The sequence below is a fragment of the Anguilla rostrata genome, chromosome 13 (assembly GCF_018555375.3).
Source record: "Anguilla rostrata isolate EN2019 chromosome 13, ASM1855537v3, whole genome shotgun sequence".
NCBI classification, from domain to species: Eukaryota; Metazoa; Chordata; class Actinopteri; order Anguilliformes; family Anguillidae; genus Anguilla; species Anguilla rostrata.
In genome coordinates, this window is record NC_057945.1 from 28,993,851 (window position 1) to 29,006,138 (window position 12,288).

Genomic DNA, 12,288 nt, shown 5'->3' on the forward strand with positions numbered 1-12,288 from the left:
CTTCAAGCTAGTTTTGTTGTAAGTAGCCTATATGCTGTGTGTATACATGTATGTGTCCTGCTTTTTTGTGTATTTCGTACAAGCCAAATGTGGACACTCAACACAGAACTATTTGCTTGTTCATTTGGTACTGTGGCATGCATGTCGTTTGGCGCATTTGATTGTTTTTGCTGGCATCATTTCCTCATCAGTTATTCTTTGTTCCTTGCTCTTATTCCATGGCAAACTGTTTAAATCTCACTGCCTACTCAAACTGTGTTTCATTTACATCTCCCTGTTTCTTGATTAGAAGCCTGAACTAAATATGCATCATGCTTAAGTAGGTTTTGAAAAAATAGGATCAGAACAGAATCAGGATAATTTATGAACAAGAACACAACATCATTTTTATCTTTATTAATCCAGGTAGATCAACTGGGAACTTGGGAAGTCAATTCTCATTTGCAGCGTTGAGCTGGGGGATCAATGTGAGCAGAGGACTCTGGGGAGTTTATAGCGCATTAGGTGGAAGGGATGATTATGTGTCCAAAGGTGAAGACGGTTTGAGAGAACTTGACCAGAACACCAGGATTAAGACCTATACTCCTTTTAAAAGTGCCATGGAATCCTTAATGACCACAGTGAGTCAGGACCTGTAAAGGACAGCATCTTCTACAGTTCTACAGTACTACAGCACCGTGCCCAATTACTGTTCTGGGGAATGTGCTTTCTATTTTGGTCTAGAGGAAAGAGTGCCCCCCCATTATGTACTTTCTGCCACCAAAGTACATCATGATTTGTTTCCTACATCTAAGCTTATTGCTGAGTGACTTCACACAGACTCAGGAGAGGAAACCCACACTTGTTCTGACTTGTTTGGTGAGTCATTCTCACTGGAGGACCCCTACTTCTGGTCCTTGGTTTATTTATTTATTTATTTATTTATTTATTTATTTATTTATTTATTTATTTATTTATTAATATTCTGTGACACTTTTTAAAGGCTTACATTAGAAAAGAGCAAATTCTGCATTCAATTTCAGATATTTGAATTTGCGCTGTGAGGGTTTTCAAGGCATTGAGTGAAATCGCACTTTGATCATGCACTGTAACATCCCTGGGGGAAACAAAAAAATTACGTTGTTCATTTTACGTTTCTGTTTAGGGGCATTTTAATTTTCTTTGCAAGCTCATTGGATGCCTTCTCTAGTCAGACATTCACGTTACTTGATATATCTTCCTAGACTAAAATTGTATTGACTTCTAAACCACTCGAAACAACTTATAGATTAGGTGTGATTTGCAGATGCATATTTACAGTAGGTGTTTTTGTTGTACTTCATTGGTGAATTTGAACAATCAATAATAGGAATATAGGAATGCTATCTTATGCACAGGAAGAATGAACATGCTATGACATATTTTCTAAATTTATTTGAAACAACATATGCAAATGGCTTGATATATACAAAAATGGCATTATGAATAGAGAATGCAATTTGTTTCAAATTCATTCACACACACAGGAAATCCAAAAAACATCACATTCCCTGCCATGTTAATAAAGTTTTTTTTTTTTTTGTTTTTTTAACACAACCTAGACCTTGATTCATACCTTGTGAAAACAGGTCACAAACTGAGAAATTTGAGAAAGTTACAAGGCGGAAGTTCAGATCTGTTCATGCTGCTCGAATCTCAAAATTCAAAGTTCTTGTTAGTTCATCTCTTGCAGTTGTATAATTAATTTGGCTACAGAGGTTTAGTGCATTGCAAAATGTTACATTTTTAGTAAAATGTTACATGAAGATGTTTTCATTCTTATATTAGATACAGAGGTACGAAATTTGGGTATCCTTTGTGGGTTTTCTGTCATATATGCTTTTCTTTAACAATGATAAAGTGTTTTTTTGTGCATCAAACATATGGTTTCTTCTCCCAGAATAACCAACATATAGAGTTTGATTACACCATTGCTGTTATATAACTAATTTATTTAGTGTGATTAGCCATAGCCTACATAACACCTAAGGCATGACTCACGTAGGCTTAAGTACTGTAGCCAAAAATTCAAAGCAGGTATCTTAAAAATAGCACTAATTATTAATAAAGTCTAATGCGTTCTGTTTTTCCAATGCACAATGTGTGCTGAAAGTTTGGAAGTCCAGTGTTTACAGATAGACCCATGTGTAGTTGTGATGACAGGAGCTTGCATACTTATTACACATCTCCTATTTAAGCCCCACAGCAAAAAAGCAATAAAGTTTCCAAGTTTGAGCTCCATAGTGTGATGTACTCTTTGGGTCACCTACAATACATGGAATGTACTTATTGGTATTAATAAGCGTCGACTGTTGTGGGAGGCCGGGGGGGAGGGGGTTGGTTGGTGGCATGCAATAAGGAGCTGTTTTAAAAGCATTGCTGAGGGACTCTGTCCCAAGATAGATTTTTTTATCTGCTTTTGTGCCTTTTTCTTTCTACGGCCTGGAGCACAGAGAGAATTACTGTCCCTCTGACACTATTCCGGCTTTTGAGTTTGGGCACTTGATTCCTCAGTGATACCCTTGGGGCATGTGCTGGGGAATAAAAACCTGACACAAGCAGAATCACTGCTGTTTTCACAGGGCTGGCCTTCTGTTTTGAGTAGTGTCACAACCCTAAAAAACAATACATAACTAATATAGTATATAATATTGTATATTAGTACTGTGTGTGTATTGAGGTTATCCAGTAGAGTTTAGTGCTACACTGTCGGGTGTGTGGAGAATCCTGATAGCTGAGAGGCCTTCAGCTTGTTTCTAATGAAGACCAAGTGATGTAGTGCAGCTATGGCATTTATCACTGAATGTCAGGGAAGGTGCTTTCCAACATCACAACTGCAGTCCTTGCCTGAACCCCTTTTTGTATTCTCCTGTAGTCTGTGATCGGCAGGCCTTGTCCATAATCAGTGTACCCACGCTTAAACTCCCACTGCTGTTAAATATGTGGTTTCTCAGCTACACACTTGATTTCTTTGTGTGAATTTCTTTTTCTTATTGACAATTTAATTATAGTCGGATTTCCAGTTGTCTGATGTTTCTTGGTCTGAATATTCTAGAAGAGGACATTCTCTGCAATAACAAAAATCACCAATGATTTATATAAACATTTAAATAAAAAAGTTGAGGTATTGGAAAGGCATTGCCACTAATATGTAGTGAAGAATGCTTCACTGAATATGAGGAATGTTCAACTGAAGAATGCCCAATTAAGCACATGGGCAGTTTGAAAAGGAAAAAGAGCCTTAGGATCGATTAGAGCTTAAAGTGCGTATTTGCTCCAGGTACGTGAATACTGCGCTTTGCACATTAGTGCTCAAAGGTTAGGTGGCAAATCAAGGCAAATGGCCAAAGATTTGTGTTGAGTATTTCTGAGGTTAACCTTAGCGTGTGGATTCAGACATCCCTATGCGTTATAAAGCAATGTTGATTTGTAGGATTTAGACGGTAACTAGAATTTCAATTGCTTCTTTGAAATAGTCCGGTATGAAATGGTACAGTAAACTTGTGCAAAAGTGTATATCCCCTAGAATTTATGATTGAAGATGGCTTTCACCATGTCAGCATCTCTGCCTTGTTAGAAGCATTTAAATGGCACATTTTCATTCTTCCTGCATTTCATATTGACATACTCTGCCCATATAATTTCAAGCAGCATTTTCTTGGTGTTGAAAATTACATTTTGGTATTATGTTCAAATTACTTTGATTTACTGGCCCATAAAAGTGAATGCTTGACACCTGGAAAATGCAATGCTGACTTAGTCTCACATTCAGTCTAACATAAAGCACTTAGTTCGTATCTTTGAATAATGAGGTTAAGTGTTGTCATGTTAATTGATGAAGCAAATGCAGATACAAAACATGGCAGTTGCTGTTTTCATGCCTGTTTTTTTAAATTAAGTGTGTTTAACGAATACTGGCCAACAGTTTGAATGTGAGTTGGTGGACATGCTTCTGCATATTATTTTATTACATTAATGTGCTGCAGTTTCTTGTTTATAGTTTATTGTTTTTATATCTGTTTTTATATCAGGTGTGTGTGTGAGAGAGTGCATGTTTGTGTGTATGTGTACGTGCCTGCATCTGTGTGTGTGTGTGTGACATTGTATAACTTAATGGTGATTGTGTATAGGAGTCAGCAATTAGTTGTAGAGATATAGTGCTTAGGATGCATTCTAGAGGTAGAATGTGCAAAGCTGGCTGTCCATACATTTTTAAGTGGGAAAAACTCCATGACAAAGTTTGTGGAACTGCTTACTCATGACATCATCGAAAGCCCTGGCACCAACTTCTGACTCATAAGTTACTTTACACATGTATTTATCCTTCAAGTATTCCATATCCTTTTTTGGATAACTGGGTATTAAGGTCATTATTTTCCACAGCATGGTGCAAGTACCTGTACCACATCTGTTTGCATTATTAAAATACCTTGATAATAATTCCGGCTATGGCCGGAAGACTCATGGGGCAACTACGGCCTTAGCATCACACTCACCCTGCAGACGCCAGGGTTTCCATTTCCACATGACCCAGTCGCCAGGCCGCTAACCACTTCAGGTGCATCACATGTGCCTACGTCCTCTGCGTTGGTTATGCAGGCTTCTGGTCCAATACCTGGGCAGTTCAGCTGATAGAGGTGTGAAAAGAAGTCATGGCCGCCTGCCCAGGAATTGGAAAGTGGTGCCAGTGTACACTGTCTTGAATTTACGTAGGATGCAAGTCCAATGGTGGAACGTATCACGATTGGTCATTCTGATTAAAAAAAATGTACATTTCTGAAATTAAAAAATTTTATGTGGGAGAAACAATTTAAAACTTGTAATAAATCTGAAACAAAAAACGTATTTTAAATGACCACAAACCTTTGCAGCACACACATTTCAGAAGGACTGCTCAGGCTGTTCTTTATTATTTGAAGGGCTTTTGGCGGATGATGTTAAGTAACAGTTGATTTTTTTGTGCAGACTGCCTATATCAAGTCAGATTAACTGAAATGGAAAAACACAAGGGCTGTCATTTCTAATTTTTCAACCACACCACAATACTCATTCATCACAGCTTTTAGATGCTGTTGTCTCCTTAAATACCTTTTCGTGCTCCACTACATTCTGTCAGAAAATGTGATTTTTATGATGTTATAATTAATTTGTCATTATCGTTTGTGATATCTCTATTAGCAGACACAAGAACGTTTATTATGTTTGATAGTAAGGTTGATTTTATGGAAGATAAACACACTTAGGAGTACGTAGGAACTTAAGATCAGCGCTCAGCAATATCCAGTCATCTGTTTAGAATGACTTACTGGCTAGTGTTGTGTCTTATGACAGTCTACCCTTTCTTTCTCTCTCTGTTCAGAGAAAAGGCCAAGGAAGGTGCAGAAAAGGACTCCGTACACCTGTGATTGCATGTGCGCCTATTTTGACCCCAGAAACTGAAGATGATGTTGCTATGGAAACTGCTGGTGCTGCAGTCATCTATTGGCTGCCTTGCAGGTAGGACACCTTATTAAGAACGTCTGATGTGGCATCCCAACACCTTCTTTGTGAAGTTTTTTTGTCCTTGTTCATATGTATTTAGGGCAGGTTGCACTCTGAAAGACAGAGTTATGCATGTAAGTAACCCACAAACTAAACATAGGCAAACATTAATCGTTTTTTTCATTTCACTGCAACTAACAAGATTGGAGCATTGAATTATAAATCCATGTTTGCATAGTGGTACCTGTGTGCCATTGCCCAGAAAAGGTATCGTGTAGGTAGGTTAATCATTTTGAAAGATAAAGGCATAAAGGGGGGCATAAAATATTTATTTAAATGCATTGATTGTAAATGGTTGTGTGATGTAATCAAACATTTTATTGTGTCCCTAGAAGAGAGCCTTTGTCATATATAGAAATGTAAAAAACATGCCTTTTTGACAGTTAGAAGAACACTGGAGATAACCACTCACTCACCCAGAATGAGACATAAAAGACATTGCTTCTAGGACTGTTTTTTACTGTATTGTCAATGTTCAGGACAGAATAATGTTTTATGTGCTTGTACCTATTGCTCATGTAATTACTGTGGGACATGTCCTTAATTTACCGTACAGCTCAAAGATGCCACTACGTGATACTTTTACCTGGGAGCTCATGTTATGTCGTTTGTTGAAGGGATTATATTTTTCTTACAATGTGCTGGGATGAATTTAACAGTAGTCAGGCAGTTAGATGTGTAGTAAAGATACGTATGCGTACTGTGATTAAGTAGGGCTTGTCAATACTATATCACTATCATCACCCTTAAAACATGGCGAACCATTTTCTCACTCCTATGGTCAGAGACTGGCGTTTCACTCTTTGTTACCACTATTTATATTATTTTTCTTGATACACTTTTCATAGGTCAGTGAGTAGATGTGGTTAAGTCACCTGTTATGTGGGGGTTTCAAAGCAGAAACCTTTGTAGCTGAGTGCGTTTAGTAGCCTATAAACAAACAAATACATAATTTCAACATTTTGCAAACAAATTATTTGTGTCTGTTTGAGGGGATCTGTGTTTCATGTTGGGGGATGTTCTGACAGGACCAATGAAGTCTACAGTGGATAAACTGTTGACAGGTATCGGAGATAGTTAGCTCTAGTTTGGATGAAGTGAATTCATTTTGTTGGCGAATCAGCTACAGTGTACAGTGTTTCAATTGCATTGTCTCCTGGGTGTCTTGAAACCCAGGCTTTAGACAATTTACAGACAAAGAGCATATGCGTCATGCCAATTAGACTGTTTGACCAGCAACTAAAAGCAAATTACAGAGTGGGTCAGCAACTGCTCTACTTTGGAGAATCATAGCTTTGCTGGGTGAGTAACTAGACAATAAGTGGTGAAGCAGTGTGCGGAGCTGATGCTGCTTTGCACATCAGTTCTGACATATGAAAGGAGTGAGTGATCCCGCACTCTCCCTCCATTAAATCCTGTTGCGAAGTGCGAAGCTCACATCTTGCGAGATGTCATAGGGCTAATGCAGAATGCACAACTGACAGTAAAGGTCAAGCTGTCTGGCAGCCAAAAAGCAGGTAACCCACCCCACAAATGCGAGGATTCACTGGCAGACCATGGTGAATGTCGAAAGGGGACCGTAATGATCCCTGTCCCCTGCTAGCGTGCTTCCTTTGTTCTCTTGTCAGTGGCGGCAGGCCAGCCTCCTGTTCCTCTCACTCTTCACTCACACCTCACTGTTACCATCTGATTACCTCAGTTCCCTGCGCTGCCTGGGACTCACGGAGAATTCTAATTTCTCCCTTGCTCCTCTTCTTCACTTTGTAGCCGGCATTCCTTTTTTTCCATTTATCTTTTATACCATCGCACAAAGCAGCGCTAATGGCAGCCTACCACTGATCCAGTTAGTCCCGTCGACTAATGGCTCTTTTCCCACTCAAATGGTTTTGATTTGCACACCTGAGACACTCTTCCCGTGGACAGGGAGGGTAGAATAGCCTCTACTGCCTGACATGCACAAAAAAGCGCCCAGAATTTATGAACAGCGTTACAGAGGTGCCCACACGTACACAAACGCGCACCCGAACACACTCTCATGCACAAGCACACGGACACAGGACACTCACGCATGCATGCAACAACCACCCGCACACAACACAAACATGCACACATGCATGTGCACTAGTGGTCTGCTAGAAATGAGAGCGGTGCTCGCCTAAGCCCAGTGTGTTTATGGCTCAACCTGAACCAGCTTGAGCCCTCACCAAGTTTTAAGCCCACACCTAGCCTGATTGCTGAAATAACAAACCAACACTGCACAGCACAATAGAATAAAATGAAGTGTTTTCCACAGGAATTCTGCTAATGAAGGTGCTTGTGATCGCGGAATGGGAAACAACCCTTCCACCAGCTGTTAACAACAATGGCACAAACCCCAGCTTCTAGTTTTTGTAGTGCACTGTTCTATGCGGCACATTTAATTGACAATACATGCTGTTTTCATTCATTTAGAATTGTGGGATTTTTTTTAAACGCTATTTTCCCTCTGTGTGTTATCTGTGTTTGTTTCTTATAATCTATAAATCTCAATAGAATTTATCTTTGCAGCAATTCACCTGAAAAGTGACATTGCATGCATGTTTGGATACCTGTACCTGTCCTTAATACAAAAGAAAGTAAATGCAGACTATCATGTACTAGGTACTAGATACTATCTAGTTTGTCCTTTTTTGTAGTAGGAATATGACGAGCAATGTTGGGCCGAATGGCCTTTTCTCATCATTGTATTGTGTTGTGTTATGTTATGTTACGTACAGCTTGTATTGCAAAACCCCATGCATTGTCTACTAACCAAGAGAATCTTCAGATGTGAGTTTTAGAAATATAGTATGACAAAACCAATGCTAGATTCATGTTCTGCCACTTGTGCTTCAGGAAATGTATAATTTGCCAGGGAAAAAATTCCCCTAGGGGACAAGGAGAGGGATTCTCCTATTTGAAACCCTTTTCTATCTTTCTGTCTAATATGAAAAACATGAAGAAGTTAACTAAATTAAATTTACAAAAATTGGCAGTGCTTTTTGGTATTTTGGCTTAGTACATGCTTATTCATGTGTAATCTGAAAATGTATTGAATTTGTAATATGAGCTGTTCCTTTTTCTTTTTTGTAACCTTAATCTTCCTTTCATTGATGCTTTCATACAGCTTAGGTTTCGTAAATCTTATCACATTTCACAGCCCTGTAATGACTATAATATAAATATAGTAATAGAAATAAATAAAGAAATTCAGTTTTGCTACCTTCATCATCACCTTATTTAATTATCCTCACATGCATGCAATTATAGTTGTATTACTAGTAAGTCTGCAATACGTAATTTACAGCCATTATGATATGTTTGATATTCATGACAAAATATATATTTTTATCAATGAAACTTAAATATCTTTTTGTTGACCATGCCATAATTGGTGCTCTGTATGAGAAGTTCATTCTGGGTGAGAAATGAATTCACTCAATGAAGGGCTACATTAAATTACATTAAATTACATTACAGTTGTGGTGGGTCTTAGGTGTCTCAGGCGTCTTCAAGCTCTGATAAACAAGGTAAACAGGTGTGTGATTAGGTGCTGTCAAATAGAGATACATGTAAGAAATTCAGTGCTGTGAACAGTAAGCAGGCTCATTCCATCACAGAGAGGCCCTAGAGGAGAACAAGAGTGTTTATTATGTATGGAGGAGCTGCCAGATGACCAGAGGCACAGAGCTGAGAGCTTTTTTGCCTCTGGCCCCTTGACTTGATCAGACTGTTAATTGAATCTAAATGAGGTCAGTTGAGATTAAATCATTTCTGAGTAGTAAACAGCTGCAACAAGCATATGATTTGTGTCGGTAATGTAATTTGGCACTGGTTATGGGGGATAGAAAGTTGTGATTTGAGTGTGTCTCTGTGCGAAAGGCAAGCAGACCTTGAGCCTTTCCCCCTTTGATCGGCTGAAGCTTGTGCGTACGTGCACATGTGGCAGCAATGAGTCTGCAGCTCACTGAGAGTGAAACATTTTGCTATGGAAACTTTTCTCAGCGGAGTCCTCAGTAAAATACATTGCATAGTTCATAGTTTGGGGTTTTGTATCATTTTAAAGCCTTGATGTCAGTCCTGTAGAAAACTCTTTAGCGTTACACAGCTGAAGCCAACACAGCACAAGCTGAGCCAAAGCCAACTGACCCAGCATAGTGTGATTGCTTTTCCAACACATTACCAACAGCCAGAGGTTATAAGTAGGCCAACACCTGCTGAGCTGTCTTGGGCACACTTGGCGGGGAAACCACCCAGAACTTGAACTTAGCATGGCCTGGTTCTTGCTCAACAATAACAGGGTATGTTTCAAATGTGTTCTGTTGCACCATTTATTCTAAAATCTAATGCCTGATTTTGAGACAATGCCACAGGTAATGAGGCTAGAAATGAGAACAAATTAGCCGCTGAAAAAAACATTAACTGCTTTTCTTTTTGGTTCTGTAATGTTCTGTGTCTATTGTGTCACTAAACTAGCACTAAGGGGTCATATCTGCAATAATGCATTTTGTACATTTATATATATGTGTCTCATCTGCTCAGGATTAATATATCCTGTCTCTCTCAGCTACGTTAATGCATGAGAACACTATTCATTCTAATAGCCCCTCTGAAGCATGAAAGATATGAGCAACGTTTCTCAATTCCTTGACCTTGAAGCAATTTATATAGTATTTTACATTGGCTTTTCCAGAGATGCACACTTAGACATCCACTGAGCTCCTCCGAGCATGGAGAAACACATTTTCTCTTAAGTTCACATGTGCAGTCAATGTATCCGATTGTGCTCTGCTTGTAGGCCTTGCTTGCATCCTACATTTTCTTCCCCAAAGAATGAGGGGGATGGCAATACCTCAAAAAAAAAAAAAAAAAACCTGCAGGAGACCAGGAACAAAAGACACTTGAAACACTTGGGCTTCCACTGGACGTGCCTTATCTGAGGGAGGAAGAAGGGGAGAGATGTCTAGGACCAAACCAGGGAAGCTTTGTTATTCAAGGCTTAAAATATGAATCGGAATTGAAAGGATTCCAGAACTGGCAAAGTCGAATCTCCTCAGCGCTAGGCGCCTTCTTGGGCATATTATTCATGCTGAGGTAAGCTCAGCAATTTCATTTGCTGTCAGCTGGTATTGAATTTGAGATTAGGTATTTATTTTGGCTCCAAAGCATATTTTTTCCCTCTTCAGTTTTGGCACCAGTCTTGGGCAGCCTGGTGCATTGCAAAACATTGTCCTGCAGGTGAGAATGAGACTGGAAGGACTTTAAAATCACTTCTGCATAATTACTTCTGTGTGCCAGAAGGCATGGTTCTCCAGGCATAGGATTTGTGGCTCACAAATTGATCATATTTCAGTTCCTAATTAAGCTTTGACACTGCAGGCTGGACAGTGGTGGCTGTGACTCACTGATTTAGTAAAACACGGGACTCGATTCAGTCAACATTTTCACTGTATTTCAGCCTACATTTTTCTACCTCATGGTGTGTATTTACTTAGGCTTGACTTACAAATAAATAGGAGTGAATGTAAATGTAAATGTACTGAAAAATATCACTTGGATGTATTTGTAGGTCAAAATTATTTGAAAAATAATTTAATTCATATTTTGATTGGTTAGTCTTGTGAAAGCCTGGCTCCTGTGGAATTCTCTCCAGTGAATCTTATGGACAATACTTTGGGTACTATTATGGGCATGTATAGGTAAGATGGATGTGAGTCCCTGATCTTAATCACAAGAAGCATATGTTCTACTATGCTGAAACCTACACTGAAATGGTCAGTCAAATAAAATAATTAATAAAATAATTGAAATTTTCACTACAACTTGTTTTTGTCATCCACGTTACTTGTATTGTGGCGAAAAAATTGAAAATAGTTTTTTTCTGCCAGGTCTCAGAAGTATGTGTCATATATTGCTTTTGTATATTAATGTTTCCCAACTGCTAGTTTTAATTTTATTCTTTCAGGTAAAAGCTTTTTATTTTTATAGAGGCTTAGGAATTAGTCATGGCTATATTATATTCGCTCTGATCAAATTCTGACCATTAATGTGTAATGTTTCTACCTGATAAAATGTTTGATCCCTTAAAGATTCATCAGTTTTAATAGTCATAAAATGCAAACATTCAAGATAGTTAAAAATGTTCATTTGCACTTAGTGTACCATAAACATTGACAAGGTAATCAGAGAATTTCATAGGTTTGCATCATGTTGGACTGACCCTCAGGCACAGCCAGAAGGACTCGATCTTAATTTAATATCCTGTTGAGTTGCTCATTACTAACTGGCTTCTGGGGGCTGTTTCAATTGAATCGCACATGCCAAGCAGGAAGAAGAATACAATAATTAACTGTATTAATGTAATGTGATAAAATGTGTTAAATCCAGGTTTAAAGTTTTAAGATCATCAGCATTGTTAATATCGACTATTGGATGTTGTCTTTAATATCGAATATTGTCTTTTGACAGGTGTTTGTAGTCAGCAGGCAAATATGAGCAAAGGCATGGAATCTGACATACTGTAATATGAATCATGTTTTTAAAAGGTTTGTGTGTGATTTATTTCAGGGAGGTATTTTGGAGACATTGTATGTTTTCTAAAGGTGTAATTTTTAATTGTATTTAAGTATAGATGTGAGGAAAGTTGCTTTCCCTTTGGAATTGTTTATTTATTATTTATTCATACTCGTTGGTACAGAAATATAAGCAGCA

At 38.4% G+C, this 12,288-nt stretch overlaps 1 protein-coding gene across 3 annotated transcripts in view; it reads left to right on the forward strand.

Moving 5' to 3' along the window:
• The window catches only part of cntn4 (contactin 4), a 145,805-nt gene that overhangs the window by 21,314 nt on the left and 112,203 nt on the right, over positions 1 to 12,288 (forward strand). For all 3 annotated transcript variants that reach the window (XM_064305309.1, XM_064305308.1, XM_064305310.1), the window contains exon 2: positions 5,378 to 5,514. In XM_064305309.1, coding sequence (XP_064161379.1) covers positions 5,460 to 5,514 — 55 coding nt within the window. In that variant the 5' untranslated portion in view covers positions 5,378 to 5,459. The remainder of the gene's footprint in view (positions 1 to 5,377; positions 5,515 to 12,288) is intronic.